Source organism: Oxyura jamaicensis, chromosome 1 (assembly GCF_011077185.1).
Source record: "Oxyura jamaicensis isolate SHBP4307 breed ruddy duck chromosome 1, BPBGC_Ojam_1.0, whole genome shotgun sequence".
NCBI classification, from domain to species: domain Eukaryota; kingdom Metazoa; phylum Chordata; class Aves; order Anseriformes; family Anatidae; genus Oxyura; species Oxyura jamaicensis.
Window position 1 is genome coordinate 74852701 of NC_048893.1, and position 21167 is coordinate 74873867.

Here is a 21167-nt window from a genome sequence, read left to right on the forward strand (position 1 = left end):
CCAGATCTCTGCTAATGAAGCAGGATTACCAGGAATGTTTTCAGAGTGAAGCTGAAAGTCTGGGACTGACTCTCAGTTGCTGGCAGATGCTCACAGTGCTGCAACAGTGGCTTGAAGGGGATCTAAGGCCACCCTAAGGCAGCTGCCGAGAACCTTCTGTTGCAAACATAGGCTCACCAGCATTTATTGGTAAAGCCAAATCTCAGTGTTAGACCCATATCCATATCCTCTAGAGGACACCACCTTCCTTGTACCAGTGCATAATGCAGCCAGCTTTGTGTCATGCCAGACATGATTTCAAAAATTCTTCCTGGCACTATCCTCTTTCTGCTTTTATCCCCACTCTCTTGGTGAATTTAGTGGCATCCTGGCTTGTATCAGAAATAGTGTGACCAGCAGGGCTAGGGAGGTGATCGTCCCCCTGTACTCGGCTCTGGTGAGGCCGCACCTCGAGTACTGTGTTCAGTTTTGGGCCCCTCGCTACAAGAAGGACATTGAGGTGCTTGAGCGGGTCCAAAGAAGGGCGACGAAGCTGGTGAGGGGCCTGGAGAACAAGTCCTACGAGGAGCGGCTGAAGGAGCTGGGCTTATTCAGCCTGGAGAAGAGGAGGCTCAGGGGCGACCTTATCGCTCTCTACAGATACCTTAAAGGAGGCTGTAGAGAGGTGGGGGTTGGCCTGTTCTCCCACGTGCCTGGTGACAGGACGAGGGGGAATGGGCTAAAGTTGCGCCAGGGGAGTTTTAGGTTAGATGTTAGGAAGAGCTTCTTTACTGAAAGGGTTGTGAGGCATTGGAACAGGCTGCCCAGGGAGGTGGTGGAGTCACCATCCCTGGAAGTCTTCAAAAGACGTTTAGATGTAGAGCTTAGGGATATGGTTTAGTGGGGACTGTTAGTGTTAGGTTAGAGGTTGGACTCGATGATCTTGAGGTCTCTTCCAACCTAGAAATTCTGTGATTCTGTGATTCTGTGATTTTTGTTCTCTGTGATGACAGTACTCACTCTATGCCCATGATGCTCTCTCATCCTCTCTTACAGCCTACTACACTAAAACACTGTTCCACCTCTGTTACTCATCTCAAATAGCTCACTGCTAATGATGAGTTAAAATGAATTGGCTATTGTGCCATCAAAATATTGTCTTTCCTAACCCCATGTTCTCTGATTTCCAATTGCTACTTGTCATGATGGGCCATGCCTATCAACCTTAAAGGTCTCAATCCCCAAATCCATCCAGAATTGGACAGAGAATATTGGATGTTTGAGCAGATTCCCTCCAAAAGAAGAAATGGCATTTGTGCTTCTTCAGCAATGATTCTATCGGCCATTGGTTAAACATTACCCAGGTTATGACAGTCTGTGGGATAACAGTTTCTAGCAGGTTTTGCCATATACAGGAGCAACCAACACTGCGTTGTTCAAAACAGAGTGCACAGCAGGTCCGCTTACGCATTTTTAATTTTTCTGCACTGCTTGGGAGCACGCAGGGCCTGGGAATGGCTGTGTTTTTTTAATTGGCTCATAAAACCTGAAGCAAGTCCAAGTTGCCCTGAACTCTCTCAACTTTGGCTTGAATCCATTATTTGCAAGATTGTTTTTTTTTCAAGATTAAGGAAGCTGGAAGATAACCATGTATATGCATTTTTAAAACTACCATAAACTTAATACATTGGTCTGAAAGTTCTTCTGCTTTGGTACATACCGTCAGAGCATACAGGAGACCTAGCCCCACAAGCCCTGAGTTAGGCCCTTCAGTGATGGAAGTGACAGCTGCAGTAAGGACTATGCAGGCACCGAGGTAATCCTAAAATGAGAAGGGAGAAAGAAAGATTCTAGACAACATTAAAATGCAACACCAAGAAAATTTCTTCAGTCTCACAGCACATTCAGTTTACTGAGAGTTACTTCTGTAATGACACCTAGTCCTTACTTCTGGGTTGTTTTTCCTGGAAAAGGTCAGGACTTCTGGTGCCCAAACTGAAACACTATTGGAGTTTGCTGGACACAAGTGAAACAGCCCAGTATTTTCTTCAAATACAGTTGGGCTGGGGCATCTCAGTGTGGCTACACCCAAAAGAGGAGGTATAAAAAAATCTATTGAGCGTGTAAAGAAAAACATAAGAATGGCATAACATTGACACCCTTATTTACTACTACTAAAACAAATCAAGTCTATTCCTGTCCACTTCCATGTCTTCTCAAACATGGGTTTGCCTTTCAAAACAGAAGTAATGCTGACTTCACAAATCCATGAAAGATTCCAGTAGGACTTCTACAGTTAATACACATGTTTTGTACGCAGACAGACATAAAGTGTCTGCAATAAAGCATGATGTATAAAGTATTGTGCAATGGGACACTGTGAATGGGGAAGGCATCTCTAAGCCTGCTATACACTCACAGCTTGCAGTGAAACACCATGTGGATGTTGGTAGCTGTAGCTGAAAGCAGTAGAGCAGTGTAGTTATATGGCTGCATTTGGGCTAGTAAGCCCTGCTCTTGCAGAAATTGCTGTGGAGATTTTAATGGAGAGATCTGACTTCTCATATGCTTTGCAGGAGCTTGAACCAATCTCCTTGATGTGTATCTCTGTTTTGAAGTGAATGCCAGATACAAGTGGTCTTGATGTAGTTGTCAAGGTGCCTGATTCATGGGACTGCTGGCATTCCCACTTTCTTACTGTTCCCTGCATCATATTTACTTTGGATTACAGGGTTAGCATTTTCCATCTACTTTTTTCCCTCCTGTTTGATAATGCCTTGCCTGGAGTCTTTTCCTCTGAGATGTGAAACAAGGGTTGTCTAGTTCATCTGTCTGTAAGAAGTGTTGATGAGCAGATGACAGACTGTAACCTAACTACTGGGAAACAGAAGCACAGTGCTCTTGGATCTCCATGAGCAGCTGGGACAGGACTTCACAGCTGCCATTAAACTCTCCTAAGTTTTGAGTGGTATTAGTACCACTGCACCGTTAAGTAAAACTAAATGAACTATTCCTTGGCAAGACCACATTATTTCTAATGCTATGATGAAGCAATGCATATTCTTGGATCAAATTTGTTCTGCATGTAAACAAGTCTGAGACTGAGACATTAATGGGCATTGCCACAGCTTATTTCTGGACTGGGTGAGGCTGTGTTATTTTTCTGTCTTTGGTGTGAATGCAAGTTCAGCTTGATCTCACATGCTGAACGCTTCATGCACAAGGGAAAGTCTTGCCATCATAAGAAATGAAGCACAGCTTTGTTGGTTTAGCAGTGTACCAGGAAGTGAAGGTGGGAATAATGCCCCTGTGAAGATTAGTTGTGTACGTTATTATTTGTGTCTAGCAAAATCAGGTCATAGCTCTGTTCATTCTCTGCTCTTTTCATGTCACTTGAATAAGGAAATCACAGTGATTTTGCTTGCCGCTCATGCACATCAGGGAAGTTCCTCACGTGCTGTCACTGAAGAGCCCCTATAAAATCCAGAAGCCTGTCTCACTGGTACTGGCTGTGTTGTGGCCTACTGTTTTTAAGTTGAAGCCTAGCTCTCCTATATTTTGTGATATTAAACAGTACTGTACATTACACACAGTATGGGCTCAAAGCTGCAGTAAGAGCTGTGCAAACAGGGACTCTAAATTACAGCTGTGGGATTAAAACTGTTGTTGGGGAGACATCTCAGGGAGCTTCATGATGCCTAAAACAGCCCTGGCAGACTTATGACAGTTCACAAAATTACTTAAAAGCCATGCTCTGCTTTGAAAATAGCTGCTGCAGGGACAAGTCTGCAGATGCTGCACAGTAGGAGAGAAACCTTATTTCAAGTTATGTAAATGTTTGTTCTTGCTGTCTCTTCAGACAGTAGACATCACAACAGCAAAAGATGAGGGAGACTCATATTTTCTTATTCATGGCCAAGAAAGCTTAAAAAACCCTATGTGCTTAACATAAACAATCCCAATCTATTTTAAGTAACAGTGTGTATAATCTCATCGCAAGATTTATTCTTGTTATCTTATCTTCTGCATCATGCAAAACCTCTGTTTGCTTCCAAGGTTTCAAAATCATGGCTGGGACTGAACTGAACGTACCGTCCTGACCTCCAGCCATCTGTTGGCAGCTGATAGAAATAAGTAGGCAATGTTGTTTGTATCCGTAAGTTCCAGCATACGTTGTTTAAACCTGGCTTCGTGCCTGCCGAGAGCAAAGTTGTTATATTACAACACATTACATGCTCATACACAAAAGGATGAAGCATTAAATTCCTCTTTCCCTCCCCTTCCCTCAACCTCAAACTCTTTGCCCTTGTGCCTTTGCCAAACTTTGGATTAAAATCCCTTCCCTAAGGGCCCAAACCTGCTGCCAGAGCTTTCTGACCAGGCAGAAGTTAGCTCGATGGCTTTGTGAGTCTTCGAAATGTGTGGCATCTCTAAGGTTTCATTGTTTATTAGTAGATTGTAGATAGATTTGTTGATCAATACTTCTCAGCTGCTCAGCTCAGCTGTTTTCTCAGGCAGCCATACACTGCCTAAAAGGCTGAGACAGCTGCAATGAGGGAGTAGATCCCATGTAGTCAATGATCCCTATAGATAATTTCTGAATTACAGAAATGAGTTGTATCACCTCCAGTGTCAATTGCCTCTCCCGTGTAATGCCCATCATCTTTAAAAACCAGTGCAAGAACATCAGAGCACCTGAAAATGAAGGTAGACTTGGGTGGAGAGGAGGGGTGTAAGTAAAATCTCTGTTAGTATAAATATACTAAATTCATGGTGCCTTACAGTACTTCATGGTCTGGCCTGCAGTCAGGTGGAAGACATTTTCTCATTTTACATTCTGCTGTCTGTTCAATACCATCACTTGAAAGAAATAGACAAACTTCATTCAGACGCTTATCGTCTGTTTTATCATGGCAAGTTCTTATATTTCAAAGTTTCAGGGCCCTGCTATGAAACTCCTGTAACCCTTGTTCTACCAGAAACATTTCCTATCTTTTTTTTTTTTTTTCTTTTTCCCCAGAGATACTTCATTTCCCTCTGAACAGCTTGGCAAGCAACCTCCCCAAGGCGACAACCGGCAACAGCAGTGACGTGGGGAGGAGCAAAGATTCACTGAATATTCTGGTCGTCTGCCATTCTGGCAGTAAAACTCCTGTTTTCCTAATGGAAAATCTGACTTGCATGATCTGTGTCTTTTCATCCACATCCAGCTCATCTTCTGGGCTCTTTTAGACTTTTATCCTGTCAGATGACAAACAGCAAAGGTCACTGAAAGTGCTTTCTTATCCAACTGTGCTACTTTGTGGTAAGTTATGCAGAGAACTGCTCTATTTTATCCTGGAACATACTGAACTCAAACTACAGAGAATGAGTAATGGGATTATTAGTAAATATGAGCTTGCTGACAAAAACCACTGGAGACTTCAGGTTCTTGGTTGACAGTGGAGCACAAAATGGGAAATGAAATGGCTTTGATTTGCACCAGAAATTTGGGAAAACTCAAGTGATGGTTATGAAGCCTAGTCATTTTCTGGGGCTGTCTTTTACTCTCTGCCATCCAAGCTCACATAGTTTTTTTGTAAGGTAAAGAAGAGCTGAATGACTCCCAAGAAATGCTAAGCTCCTCTTCTTTCTCAGGAGATAATGTGATGAAAGGCCATGCTGAATGTCTCAAGAAACACTCAGCATACATTAGTATCAGGACTTAATTATGAATTACTGGTTTAATACTTCATTCAGATTGATACAGCTTGTCAAAACATTTTGTGTTAACCACGGGCTCATACCTCTTCAATAAACTGCATACATTTTTGCTTGTTTTGCCACAGTCCTTTCTGCAGCTCTCTGAACTAATAGACTAGGTCCTAAAGCTAGCTTGAAATGATGGAACAGTCTCAGAAAATGTGTCATTCATTGACAAGATGAGGAAAGAGTTCTTCCAGCCACTGTCCATCTAGGGTTTAGACTCTATCCCACTCTGCCTATCTCTCTGCAAAGAGGCAGAGGCACTGTTGTTAAACTCAGCCTGGTCAATAATGGGCCAATGCCAGTAGAGCTGCGAAAAATATCAGAAGTCTGCTGAGCTGAACCAGATCAAATACATATGTAAATAGTAGTACAGTGTGATCTGCTCTGGTTTGAAATTCTACTATGTGTGAAATGAGTGCAAGTTATACTTGGGAACAACATCAAGCTTGCACTTTGACAGAGTTATGCATGCTAGTTGTAATACAGTAAAAATATGAGAATGCGGCCTATATTTCTTGTAGAAAAAAAAAACAACACCACATATGCATGGAAAAGTGAAAAAATTCTCACCTGTAATATAATTTTTTGTTTAGGTTGACAAGGCTACACTTTAGAATATCAAGATCAAGTTCTGTTCTGCCGTAGTTTTCTTGGAAAGTCTCTCTAGTTGCTTATTTACTCTCCCAGTTAGAGAGTACAGCAGTGATGCATCCCTGACTGAGGTATTGGCTAAATACAGAAATGATTCAGGGCACTTGGATAACACAGCTTGTAGGCTGTAGCACAGGGATTTTGAAGGAGTGATGCCTGTGCCTGCCCTCAAAGGCGAGCTCCCTGCTGTCCAAGTAAGGCACAGTTAAACTAAACATCTTAAAAGTTTAAAAAGCATATTCTAAAACTGTCACCATCTTTAATTCAGAGGAAAACCAATATACATGTTTAGTGTGTTACTGAAAACACGCACAAGAGCTTAAAGGTATGGAAAATCAACATGAAAACAAAAAAACACTTCCCTTTTTGAGATAGCTTAATTAAAGTCCACCAAGTCTAGCAATTTGACATGCTCCAAGAAAGCTACATGGGCCTGACCAGAACCCAAGCCTCCTTCTAATCATTGGTTTTACAGACCTGAATGCTCTGATGGTGGTAAGGCCTTCAGCTGTTTCTGAGAAGTGACAGAGTAAAGGTAGCTGGGTGCTGTCGTCAAGTTCCTGGAGGTCCCTGGAGCAGAGAAAACAAACAGCAGGAAGCTATTACAGCTTTTCCTGTAGAAATGTACTGCCTAATGGACAACAATCAGTATTTTATGTATTGAACATATTATTTTCAGGATCATGCAAAATACAATTTCTGTAGTGTAGAAAGAAACTGGCACAGAAATCTCACATTCACTTTTGTCACAGAAGACTACAATCACATCACAGCCACCTCCACCCTGCCAGTTTTTGGTTACAGTCAAGATTCTCTTGGTCCCACAGTGAAGATATCATCACCTCTCTCCTGGCTAAAACCCTGCTGTCAATTTTAGCCATCATTCATCTCCTTTTACTCTTAAACATTCTAATTTATTAATATAATTAATACAATCAGCTCAGAGCAGTTAATTTGAAACTTCATAACATGTTATTTGTGGCTGTTACATCAGTTATAAAACAAAGCTTGTGTATCTGTAAATTTGTCTATTTTAGTGCAAGTGTTTCATCTGGCCTGACAAAGATGATGTCTTTGCATAAAAACCTTTCCTCATTTTCAGTATCTGTAAGTACAGCAGCATGCTGAACACAAAATATTGCAGAGTATAACAGACCACCTGTTTGTAGTGTTAATATTTGCCCACTGGTTGAAACAGAGATATCACTGATAGAGCAATAATACAAATGAGAAATTTTCTTATTTTCAAAAACTGTATGGAGCAATGATATTTAAGTCTAAAAGTTCCAGTCTCCTGAAACAGGAATGTTTTCCAAGGCACAGAGACAAATACATCTTTCAGTTACACTCTGACATTGGCATACCAGCCAGCTGTACAAGTATAAACAGAACAGAGGCCAGAGCATTAGATATTTAAACTCCTTATTAAAATACTACTCTGTTTGCACACTGGCCAGCAGAAATAGCTGCTCCATGATGCTGAACGTTACAGTATACAGAACTGAATTTGCTGCTTAAGTTTTGATGATAAATATGCTCTATTTCAAATTTATGACAGAAAATACACAGAAGTTTTTGAGAGATGTAATGGAAAATGCAATAACGAGTCAAAGTGCTGCAAGAAATACTGTAAATATTTGCATTTCTAAAAATTATTGAAGCTTATATGGCTAGCAAGTATTGCATGCAAATACATTATAAATACTGGCTCAAGCTATTCCTTCATCATGCATTTTCCAAGAATATTTTTTCTACAAATAAATATTATATATATATTCATTTCTATCATGAAGTGGAAGAACACAACTCAATCCTGTGTGCCTCACAAGCAAAAGCACTTACTGATGCATATTTTCCCAGAAAACTGTAAGGAAATAAAATGAATGAGTAGTTATGGACTTGCAGAATACCAGGGACTGCAAAACTAATGTGTACACGTGTGTGTGTGCTGACCTACAGGGGTGACCAACCTCTTGCTGGCTTGTGTGGTATGGCTATCAGTTCAGCATGTGGGAAAAACAGGTTTGGAGATGGATGGAGACTTTTCTCTCACATCTAAAATCACAGAGAGAAACCACGGTATTTCTCTAGGGTCTAATACACCAGGTTTTGCTCACTCTTGTGTATTTTAAGAAGTTTAAATGATATGCACTACTGTGTATAGCAGAACAGGGTGACACAGAAGATCATAATGAATTTATGAATGAAAACCAGGTCCCTTGGTTCCCTAGCCACCTTGAGACCTTCTGGACTGTTATGCACAGATTCAGTTTGGAAACACAGTGTGGAAATAACAAGGTTTTTGCAAAATCTTAGAAAATGTAAGCAATTATTTTGAATTAAACAGGTTTCATTTTGCCAATTCTGACTTTATGGAGTTTTCTTATGAAAAAAAAAAAAAATCATTGGAAATTCTGAGGAAAGCTGAAGAAAAGTAGGCTACAGTGAAGATAAATTAGTGATACCTTGCTCTGTGCCCCACCTGCTGCATTGGTTTAAGGGGAATAACTGGCATAATTCTTTCTCAGGCTACCTAAATAAGAGAATTATCCATGAAATTAACTGTACTGGAGCACTCGATTGAAAAGCACTATTCTTCTTTGATGGATGCTAAAAAACAGAAGTTAATGTTTTTCAATGTGCCTACTACAGAGACAGGGCCTGAAGTGAACTGTTGCTGACTGAAAGGTTATTTTGGCCTCCATGCATGTTCCGCCTGCAGGTACCTTGACAGGCATTTTTAAGTATCAGGAATTGGAATAAAATGAGTCAGACATCTGTCTGATTACAAAAAGAAAAGAAAAACAAGAAGCATACTGAGTAAACTTAAGAAAAAACTTAGAATGACTTGCTTAGATGTGCTACTAAATTATATAATTAGTACTAAAAACATAACTCTGAGAAACCATGGCACTTTTCTACTGAAAAAAATGTTCTCTTTAAAACCAGCCAAACCATTCTGAGTATGAGATGTTGCTGTACAGCAGAAATAGCTTTCTGTGGACTTTTTCACAATATGAAGAAAAAGTCATGACTGGCATTAATCCAGGAAGTTATTTTCAATTCTCTACTAACCCTCAAAAGATCAAAGAGGAGCTTTGACCAGATTTGAGCTGGCTCAGTTGACTTACCAAAACTCACGCTAATCAGTCTTGACAGCCAATAGTGTACAAGACTTCAGCAACTAATGTTACTTCCCAAAATACCTTATTTGTAGTCAGATCAGCTGGAAACATTCTCTAATGTATGGCTCAAACTTATACATTGTATACAGGATGTCATGTTCACTATGGCAATTTCCCCCTTATACTAGTTCAATAATATCACATTTCAATACAGTCCTTATATACCAACTTTTTAAAATAATTTTTCAGGGCAGATTTTAAAGGCATACTTGGAAGCAACTCTGAAGTATTTCTGGATGAAGTAAAATGCTATGCCAAGGGGCACGAGGGCAACAAGGAACCACGGAGTGGCGTACGAGATCATCCCGATGGCTGACAGGCAGAGTAAGGTGGATCGGGTAAGAGACTCCAGGGTAGGGGGAATGTGCTAAAGCAAACAGAAAAACATATATAAAGACAAAATTAACTGATAGTACCACTATATGCATTTTCCTATAGAGGAGCCTAGGGAAAGTGGAATGATATTACTGTACACTCATTGATACCCCCTACACTGGGAGCCTGCATGTTTCTCTGGTTCCACTGCCCTAATGTGCAGAGGTTAAAAAACAACCTAGTAGTTCTTATTCTAGAGGTCAGTGTTCCAAAGATCATGATGAAGTAGGAGCCATTTCCACCTCATATAAGAGGGAAGAAAGAGAATATTGTTCTTGATATACTAAATATTTAGAGAAACAGCAATCTCTTTCTCAGAACCTCTTAATTTTCCTTCCATGTTCCCATCATCCTTATACTCAGGATTATTGCTCATCCAAACCTTTTGATTCACAGACATAGTAAAACTATCCCTTCCACTCCCTGAATGATCTAAATTCATATGTGCTACAGCCAGGATGGAGCACCTATTTACCTCACATGTACTCCCATATAGTAAAAGTTACTATATTCTAAATTCTGTTTTCCTGATTTGAATCCAAAATCTGGTGTTTTGCTAACCCAGATTTTCCAACAGAAGTTACTAATCTGTATATGAAGAAATTAAGAGCTGACGTCTCATATCACATTTAATCTAATAGTTTCATGCCCTTGTTACTACAAATGTATGACTAATTAATATTTTGAATTTGTCTATTATCCTTTCTAGAGCCTCTTTTTGCTATGCCCTTCTCTAGTGAATACTTTAATGCATCATCTTATTCAGCAACTAAGTGAAAATTTACAAAACCAAGATATAGTAAAACAGAATATATTGATATGTATACCTGATCAATGATATTGGTATCAGCAGAGAAGCGATTTAGAATTAGCCCCAGTGGAGTCATATCAAAAAACCTATTGAAAAAAATAAAAGCAAAAGGTTATTTGAAATGGAATTCCAGTTTTGGATAAAAATCCCGGTCAGATAGAACACAAGGCTGTGTCCAGATATTTTCTAAAACTAAGCAATAAACATAAATATCACACCAGCCCATCATGTCTGCATTCTGACTATCCAAATGCTTCTCTTGGCGTTTTTCCCACCCAGCTGCTAAATCACCTCTTCCAAAAGCTCCCAAATCATTTTACCTTTTGCTCTTTCATCTACACTCCCTCCAGGCTTACATTCCATTCTAAGGATCAAGTCCTCTCCCTGGCTGCTATTTGACCTGCACAGTTCCAGGCACCAGGACTTCAATGTTTTGTGAAAGAACTGTGATAACTATTCATTATGCAGGAACCCTTCTGGCCAGCCCATTGCCTACAAGAAACCATGCTTGGCATGTACAGAATCTATCCCCACAGGCATTAGAAGAAGCCTAGTGTCCAAATCATTTGACCCCAGGGCTGGCTCTGGGTACTGTGGAGCCAGGACTACACTCAAAGCCTTCTTTGATATCCAAGACTTGAAGCTTGCATGCAGCTATCTGACATACTTACCTTTCAGCCAGATAAAAAGGGGTCAAAATTTGAAATGTGCTGACATGGAATTTTTTCCCCCATTGCTTCTCTGCTTATTTTCATTTTTTGAAGTCTTGAAAGAAACAGGGCCATTACAAGAGTTTTTCACAGGAGTACTCTTCCAGCTACAAAGAGGGCAGATTTTGATTGTGTAGTTCTACAGAAGGAACATTATTTTCCTGTACCTGATTGGTCCAAGGATGATCTTATTGAGGAGATTATGATGTAGGTTCTTGGCTGCTGTGAGACCCATCCACTCCACAGTGAGAGATGTGATGAGGCACAGGACAATTCCTGCTCCAGAGAGGATGCTGAAGACAGCTACATGATAAGTCTAATAAAATGACAAATATATCAGTCCTAGAAGTAAACACACATTTATTTTGTCTACTGTGAAGTTCCCAAGGTACTGCTCTTCAGAACTAGTACCTGGTACAAACAGCTGGTATGTCACATTGCAAATACTACATAATTATATTACATTTAAGATTTTTTTTTTTTTTTTGAAAATAAAAAAGATGTTGTGGAACTGAAATTCATGAAGTTAATATAATTAGAAAATCTGACTGCTCCAAGATTACTCAAGCTACTGATAAGTATCCTTCAAGACCTTGAAGTGACAGAACTATGAAGATAGACCAGCTGGTTAAACATGAAAGTATGCAAATTATTAGCCAGGTAGTTCAGACAAACAGACTAGAATCTCTCAATAATTAAGGCACTATAGAGATTTTGGAAACTTCCACATTATTAAGTTCAAGCACCACTAAAATTCTTAGAGCAAATCCTAAACTAATCTGCCAGGGCTATAACACACTAAAGCCTTCTGAAAGTTTGCTAAGTGGATTCTGATAAGATATTTGTATATTAGTTACATTTACAACAATAAACAGATGCTATTTAAGCAGTACATTTGAAGATTTGAAGACTTTTTGTTTGTTTTTCTTTTTTTTTTCTTTTCTTTCCTAATAGGACATAATTGGATAGCCAGTACTTAGGGAAATGGGGTCCTTGACTTAGGTGTTTAAAAATCCAGCTGGAAAAGTTTGGTATGAGATTCCTAATTTTTCAACCATTTTTCTACCCTTAACATGCTTCAGTTTTATGTTTGAAAAGACTGATAAAATTTGAATTGCCTTATATTTTTAGCATAAATTTTTCAACCATCCTACCTAATGATTGAATTTATTATGTCTGTCTTTCCAGTCTAGCTGGCTTTGAAATGAACAACAAACATTTTCTCTCTTTTTTAAAAAAATATTTATTTTTTTTATTTTCTGTCAGTTTCCTAGGTATGGCCCACCTTCTTCGTGTTCTTAGCATCAGCAGCATTCCTGAGTTCATTTTCATTGTCCATGGATGTCCACGTAGCAAGCCAATAATCTATGGCTACTATAACTGAGTGTTTCAACAGCTTTGAGAAAATCATCAGAAAGAGCAAGAAAAATCCTCCAGAAGTTAGATATCTCCAGCAGGTTCTCCATGGCATCTTTGTCCTGAGCCTCAAGACAGTTGACATATTATCATCTTCATCTTCTTCCTCTTCTTCCTCTGTGTTTCAGACATTTAATCAAGTTAGCTTGGATGTAGTCCTAAGAATTACACCTTGTTTTACTGTATGTGGTTGACTTTTGTTTTGAACCTTATGGCAACTCAACTTAATGGCAACTCAACAACTCATCATTAGAAAACAGAAAACACTTCAGACACATTTTCTTAAGACTTCCCCTGTGTTCTTTGAGCAACTCTGTAGTCTGCCAGTCTTTGACTAGTTAAAGTTTTGCTAATGTCAAGTCTTCAGTACTGACTGTATTTATAGTAGAAACTAGGCCTTTTCCCAATGTGTTCAGCTGTTTTTCTTGTACTGTCAGCAGAGCACTTTGGGTTATGTGCAAGATTACAAAATGCTCTCCCAAACTTTTCCATTCAGAGGCTCTGTCATCTGTTGCACAAATGAATTTTGCTCTCGCTTTATTTAGAGGTACTAAAGTTTTGTCTATTTAAAAGAACATAGATGTTGGATTAGTGTTTCTTCTAGGCCTACCATTGACTATTTGATAATTTACACATCATAGTGAAATACAATTACTGGCAGACTTTTCCTATGGCAAATATATATTTCGCATATGCATAAATATCACATTAAAATATTTTACTACCAAGTAAAAAGAATATACATCTGATAGATTTGCAGGCTACACTTGGGGAAAAAAAAAATGATGACCTGCTCTTACTTGACAGCTCTAAACTGACAGTGTATGCAACCTATTTCTGATTTTGAACATTAAAAATGAATTAGTAAGAAGCATTTTCTTTGAAGTTAATATTATACACGTTTGAAAATTATATATTTTTTTGGGACACAGAAACGTGTACACTCCCAGGCCACATAGGAAGTGTGGATGATCTGGAATGCATTCTCAGGTTATATTTCAGCCCTGAAGATATTTATATATATTTTATAATCCTAATGATGACTGTTTTTTGTAAGCATTCTGTGGACTATATCGACACTTTTTTTTTTTTTTTTTTTTTTTTGTACTTTCTATCTTACCCCACAAAGAAGTAATGGCTTCCAATTTCTGGGGTTAGGTTGTTGGCAAGGCTTTTCTGCACATACCAAAAGGAGGAGCTTGGGAGTGACCCCAGTTTAAACTCCTCCAAGAAATTAACTGGTAAAATGTAGTGATGGCTGCACATAGTAAGAGCTGTTTTGCCCACATTCACCAAATAAATATGAAGACAGTGTAGTATTTCCATCTGAAGAACTTTGGTGTCTACCTCTGCCTATTGCACAATGACTGGGAATCTCTTCAAAATGCAGTAATCTAGGCCCAACAGATCTATGTCCTAAATAGCAATCCACTGTGAGTGTTGCCAGATGAAGCACCAGGTGTTAATAAAGAGCCTGCAAATAGCTACTCTGTATTCTGCGATCATTACAGCTAACAGCACCACGAGAGTCTCTGTGATTAGTGCTCCCTGGAAGAAAAAGCCTGCACTTCACCTTTTCTCTTTCCTGGCATCACTGAATTGCTTCTCAGGACTGACTAATCCCTTTAGGCCTGGTCTGTCATCCCAGGGATGTTCCTGAAGCCAGTATCCAGCCTCCCTTCAACATCTTCATACTTCACTGCTGTCAGCTTTGTATATTCAAGTGAAAAGGCAATGATAGCAATAGAATAAAAAAATGAAATGATAAAACATACCTTCATCTTCATCTTCTAGTTGTGATTTGGATTCTCTGGGGTACATAGCTCTTCTAAGAGTTTTTCTCTCCAGAGTAGTCTGGTCAGCGTCCATATCCTGTGATAAGAAATCATTCATTAATATGAGAGCTCAGTTGTCTGCTACTGTGTTGGCACCAACATTAACCTCAAAGAGACTTTATTTGGATCAGTTAGGCCACAGAATGCAAAAGCACAGTATTTTAGGATTTTTCTGTCAGAAAATCCTGCTTTGTCCACTTTCTTCCTCTTTTTTTCCTTGTATTCTTTCCTTCCCTCTCTTTTAGAATGATAAAAACTTTGAAAATAGCTCTTAAAGAATCCTAAATCTTTATGGCAATAACAGAACATAAAGCTAAGAGAGATTTTAGGAAGTCCCTTAGTAGACCCCTTGCCCCAGGAATGGATCAATTGTACACATCATTCCAAAAGGATGTTTGTCTAATGTGTCCTTAAAAAACACCTAGGACGGACTTCTCAGACAATCTCTTCTAGACCTTAAATCTCCTACTGTTCATGTGTTTTTCCTTAGTGTCTAGTTTAAAACTTGCTTCATGACATGTTTTGATTTTTTAGAAATTAACTGAAAAATATTTCCTTGACATCCTTGCCCACATGCTCCCATCTACCTTTTCCAATTCTTGATCTTGGCGATTCATCAAGGTTTTCCAGTGTTCATACAGCTCAACATCCTTGTTTTGTATATCCTTTAGTGTCCCTTCCCTAAGAACCATTCCATCCTTCATTGCTATGATCTAGGGGAGAAAGCATCCAATACGTCTACTCAGCAATATACGTAGTATAATCACTGACCTGGATCCTACAAGACGTCCTAGAATTGGTGAGATTACATTCATATAAATTTCTGTGTTCACTGTATTCAATATTTAAGAAATAATTTCTTAATTTTGTTAGCATAACTCATAAACTGAAACTTCTGTACGCCAAACTCATCTGTACTTGTAAAAAACATGGACAAGACATAACAAGTTATAGTCATAATTGTAATTAAGTCACAACTCTTTAGTGGCTTTCCATCAAAAATCCTACACAAATAATATAAAAATAAAATGTTTTCTTCTATTATAAAATCCATTTTATGTAATGCTGTAGCTAGCCACATGATATATAGAATTAATCACTTTGTTACAGAAAGCAATAGTGAATTTGTCAAGCATTACAGTGTTAACTTCAAACGTATGTTCATCATTAGCAAATCTGCAGCACAGTAGCTCTTCTCTTACCCAGTCAGCATGTGGTAGATACTGTAACTTATGTGTCACCAGAACAAGAGTCCTCTTGTCTTCTTGGAGAAACTTCAAAATCCCTTCCTGCATTAAATGATCACTTAAGTGAATGTCCAGAGCAGAGAATGGGTCATCCTGCAATCAGATAAAATAAATAAGTAAAAAGAACAGGGTTAAAAAGAAGTATATATTTTTTAATTTAAAGAGTTTTTGTTTGTTTGTTTGTTTGTTTTAATAGAAAGCATCTCCCATTACCAATCATCTCTCTCTAATGACTAAGACCTAGTCAGAGGGCTGCACTATGAAACAGTGACCTAGAATCCATTATTCTTCAGTTCATAGCAATAGACTCATATAATTTTTTGTGTCTAGATGTGTGCAGTGCTGGTGCCACACTGACAGTATGAAGTAAACATGATCAGGAACACTAAATCTGAAATTTCACATTCAAAATTGAAAATTTTGGAATTCAGAGCCAAACTTGGGTCTAACTTTGATGTGAAACCGGTACAGGTAAGATAAAGCAGAGTCAGGAACTACACTAATTTCACCCAAACTAAACTGCAGGTGTGCTTGGTCTTCACTTAGAGTAAGGACAGCTAGCAATAAGATAACACTCAGTTGTACAAACACTTCTCTAAGAACAGAGCTAAGTCCCCGGTTAATTTTGAAGGGTCGCAGACAACCCCTTCATGAACAGTAGCTTCCTGAAATTCCTGAAATATCCTGAAATTAGTAACAGAGAAAGGAAAGTCTGTCTGAATCCACAGTGTTCTACAGGAGATTGTTGAATGCTCAGTCTGTTCATTGCTCAGAACTAATTTCATAATGGTGCTTCTCCCTATCCTGAAGTCTTGCTGATTTCAGCAGGATTATGTTGATACAAGGTACCACTGCAAGTGAGTAAAAGGCAATCTGTTTGCCTCTTTCAGCATTAATCTCTGTAGATCCCACCTTCTTCAGTCTCCAGTATGTTTTGATACTGCCTCTGGTGGCTTTTTATTTCCTAACTCCATAACTTGGATTTGTAGTTGCATACAAGTCCCTATAGTTCTCTAAAGATAATATAAAGTTTTCTGAAGATATATACAACGAATGACAGTTTTATTACTAACTTTATGTGCTCGATATGAAAGAGAAAAATCTTACCAAGAAGACAATGTTGGTGTTCTGATAGAGTGCTCGAGCTACACAGATTCTCTGTCGTTGGCCACCACTTAAATTAATCCCCTAATGAATATAATGGATCAGAAATATGCATCTTTGAATAAACATTATGACAGGTCTTGGGACATATGATTTTTACAGTTATACAAGGTTCCAATAAAAATTAATTGCTTAGTTAAAATGCTAATCCTGTTGATAAACAAGCATAATCCTTACATAATAAAGAAAAAATCTTAGTAACAAATCATGGATAAGTATAAATTATGAAGAGCACCGTAGGCTTCTTAGATTGAAAAATGCAACCAATACTAGCATAAAATTCTGCAAGCAAAATATTGGTGATCAAAAAATTCCTTTTGAGGTACAGTTGAAGAGGATTTTTTTTTTTTCAAAATAATTTTTAACATGTCAATACAACAAAAAGCAAGGTGCAGCTGTTTAAAAGGAGTTTTTTTCTTTTTTCTTTTTTCTTTTTTTTTCTTTTTCCTTTCTTTTTCTTTCCTTTTCAGCCTTTAAAGTGTTATTTTTGCTCCAGGCATGTCCATCCTACAGTTAAGGATGGAGGGCCACTCATGCACATCCTTGAGGTCTTAATAAACCAGATAGCTTCTGATCTGTGCTGTAGCTGTACAGGCCTCAGTCCTGTCTAGCTACCCAAGTATTCATCCAAGGATGTTCAATTAAGCTTTATATGGCCATGTATTCATTATTGGGTTACCAGAATTAGCTTTTTTAAACTAACTCATTCACAGACATTCAGACTGCAATGGACATGTGCTTGACAAGAGCTTGGAAATAAAGCTCTCCTGGCTTAAGACCAGTGCCAAATAACCCAATATTCCTGTAGGACAAAATATAAACTTCTGTATGCTCACTTACAGCAACATCACTCTGCTATATAAACATACTGTAAAAGGGCCATTTCCCCCCACACTTTAAACCCTATTTATCCTTTTACTGACTGCTACAGTTGGAATTTTATCCCATAATTCCAGTATGAATCTTTCCCAATTTTCTTATGAAATCTGCACAAAACTAATCCCTTGAGGATCTCTGTTTTTCATTGTGTATCATAACATCCAGTGTAGTAATTCTATGGCACACAAAGAAACAATATATGCACAGGGGCAAATTCTGATCTCTGAAACAAAACACATTACTTAGATTTGTATTTGTTTTGTGCTCTCCAGATTAGAGATCACATAACAATAATGTTTAGTGTCATAACACATATGCATTGTCATGACTGCCTAGAACGCTGCAGTAGCTAATGCAAAATAACTTCAGTAAATCCTGGTGAATTACAATTATTTACCAGGCTGGCAACCCAAAACAGATTAGATGAGTGACATCAGAAAGACCCATTTTAATACATAGACTGAGCAAACATGAAAGCCTTGAGGTTATTTACCCTTTCTCCAATTTCTGTCTGATCACCAAATGGTAATAAGTCAATGTCAGGCTGCAGAGAGCATGCATCCGTAACAGCTTTGTACCTGTAAAACCAATATGGTCATTGCAATTACTTAACCAGCCACATGCTTTATTAATGCAAAACAAACAAACAAGCAAACAAAAAGCACTATATCTCAAATTCACAGCTAATTGTGATGTGAATTGTGATTCACAGCCCTGTGATGTTTTGCAAATGATAATTGCAAAAATAAGTAAGGCAAACATTGTAAAAAATCACATATTTATCAGAGATTTTCATTGGCAAGACTATTTTTTGAAGATTCTGTTACTTAAATTGCTGAGTACTTTCTTCCCCGTCACTGAGCAGTTGCTGGAGTATTTGAAGGCATTTTTCAATGAGTTCCTTCTTCTTCCCCTTTTAGGTGTCTCTTCATTTAGTTCAGTGTGATATTTCAGGGCAAAGGATCTTTACAGTGTTTCTGATTTTGAGTCAGGAAACCTCTTGCAAAAACTTGAAATGTGTTGTGAGATTTATAGGTCTGTGGGGTATCTCTGATGATCTGCTAATAGGCAACAGGGACCAGAAAACTTGAGTGGTGTTGATTCAGTTTTGCCCCTTTGATATGAAGGAATTTAGGCTGATGCACTAGCTGAAGAACCTGGTCCCTGAAAATGTAGGTGTTTATCTGAATTTTGAGATATTTGTTAACTTTTGTTTAGTGGGAATGGAATCATACATCTTATCAAAGTACACACTGAGAGGAATGGGTTGTATTTTTTATAATTTAAAATAAAGTGAGTATGACCTTTGAAACAACAGCAATTTATTTTACCTAAGTCGTTTTTTCCACTGTATTTGTTAGCTGGCCTTTTTGAAAAGACGTTAGAAGCAAGTGCTGGATAGGCAGAACAGAAACTATGCACTTCAGCTTTCACACTACCTTCTCCTGTTTATTTCTATAGGAAGAATTAAGGTTATTTCCTTGAGGCACCCTATCTGCATTGTTTTTGTAAAGTGGCTGCTCCAGCAACTTGATCACAGCAGCATTAGGACACAAACTCAGTGGAAACATGCCTACTATCTTTGTTTCCATAGTCCGCCGGCAACCTCAGGCTCCAAACAACAAAATAAAAATATGGCACTGAAGATGCGATTCATCTCACCTGACTTTAGCTGCTTGAAAAATACACATAAGGCTTCCATTGTATTCCATGGGGAAGCGCTGCCACTGTGTGATTCCTCACATAAATTTTAGACATTCACTCAGGGCAGAGAGAGTGCCTCAAAAGGCTGATTTAAAGCAAAAACCTTATTTTAAAATGACTAAAGTCAGGTTAGTTAATCCACACCAGGATTCATATGCATTGATATTTTTCAGAATCTGCAAGCTTCTGCCAGAAGGAGAAGACAAAACCCCTTAAGGGAAGCACCCAGTTTATTATTATTATTCTTATTATTATTATTTGCAAGTGGTTTGATATTTACCTTTGTTTATTAAATGGGCTCCCAAATATAATGTTCTCCTCCACTGTTGCGTTCAACAGCCATGGCTTCTGAGCTGCATAAGCCACTGAATATCTGTTTCTACTGTAGATGAATAAAGAGCATTAGTTAAAAAGCAGTGCATCTGTATTATGAAATTTCTGAGAATCAGGGGAAACAATGTTCATTCATAAAAACTACAGAGAAACACATAGACAGAGCAATTGTTACTAAAGTGAAGGGAAGAACTTTAAATGAAATGCTTCTGTTAGAACAGCACGCACTCTCTCCCCTATGGCACAATCTATAGTCTAGGTTGTACTCTATTCTACTATAAATGACTGTTACCTAACTCAATTTAGTAACTGTAATTTCAATCCAAAAGTAGATTATAAATATTCAGAATGATGAAATTGTCACAAAAAAGTTTTTTAATTTTTTTTTTTCTCCAACACTGAAACAGGTAGTAAAAAGGCACTGTTTAAATGTCATCACTATACTTGTCTTGCTGCTTTCTGAAGCTTTACCAGCCTGTGCACATGAAATTAATTTTTCTCAGGCAAAGTTTTTTCTCTTTTAAGTCTATTAGATGTTCAGTGAACAGACATGATATGGGAGGAGAGGACAATTCAATACAGATTTGGAAGGAATCATTACAGTATCCCAAGTACTTATTAGGCTTAATTTTAAATGTGTCTAAACACCTCATTAAATATGTACAATAAGGGTAAGTATATTCCTTACTTCTGTCTTTTTGTCTGTGTATTGTGACAAAAATGTTTACATAATGCCAGGCCTTTTTCTGAGATGCCTGAGATGTGTGGGAAGCATAGTTAATGGCTTGTAAATCTGAACGCTTATCTTCTCTTTTTGTTTCTTTGATTGCATTGCTTCAAACCAAGCATTCAAATTAGCTTTGAATGTAAGTATCTATTATTTTTGAGAGAGAGGGTGCTAGGGTATGAGTAATAGCTGGTTAGAAGCAGTCAGTAGTACTCCCAAAATTTTAGCAGTTTTAGCAGTTCGATATCCACTAGTATGAAATATGTCCTCAGGACTGTCAGGTATCAAAAAACAGTGTGGCTCCCAACCACAGCTGTCGGTGCCACTACTTGTTTGTCATTTACGGTGTGCCTTTTTAGTTTAGCTTGCCCATCTTTTAAACCTGCAAGCTCCTTCATGGAAG

General features: G+C 38.2%; 1 protein-coding gene across 17 annotated transcripts in view; it reads right to left on the bottom strand.

Annotated features, from left to right (window-relative positions):
- ABCC9 (ATP binding cassette subfamily C member 9) overlaps positions 1-21167 on the bottom strand; it is a 77367-nt gene that overhangs the window by 12113 nt on the left and 44087 nt on the right. For 14 of the 17 annotated variants that reach the window (XM_035311149.1, XM_035311102.1, XM_035311091.1 and 11 more), the window contains 13 exons: positions 19985-20086; positions 18494-18578; positions 17065-17145; positions 15913-16050; positions 15298-15423; positions 14651-14747; positions 12750-12992; positions 11627-11777; positions 10766-10835; positions 9773-9930; positions 6856-6948; positions 4072-4174; positions 1700-1801 (listed from right to left, as the gene is read on the bottom strand). In XM_035311149.1, coding sequence (XP_035167040.1) covers positions 1700-1801; positions 4072-4174; positions 6856-6948; positions 9773-9930; positions 10766-10835; positions 11627-11777; positions 12750-12992; positions 14651-14747; positions 15298-15423; positions 15913-16050; positions 17065-17145; positions 18494-18578; positions 19985-20086 — 1549 coding nt within the window. The remainder of the gene's footprint in view (positions 1-1699; positions 1802-4071; positions 4175-6855; positions 6949-9772; positions 9931-10765; positions 10836-11626; positions 11778-12749; positions 12993-14650; positions 14748-15297; positions 15424-15912; positions 16051-17064; positions 17146-18493; positions 18579-19984; positions 20087-21167) is intronic. The other 3 variants (XM_035311103.1, XM_035311116.1, XM_035311141.1) reach the window with 1 other exon arrangement.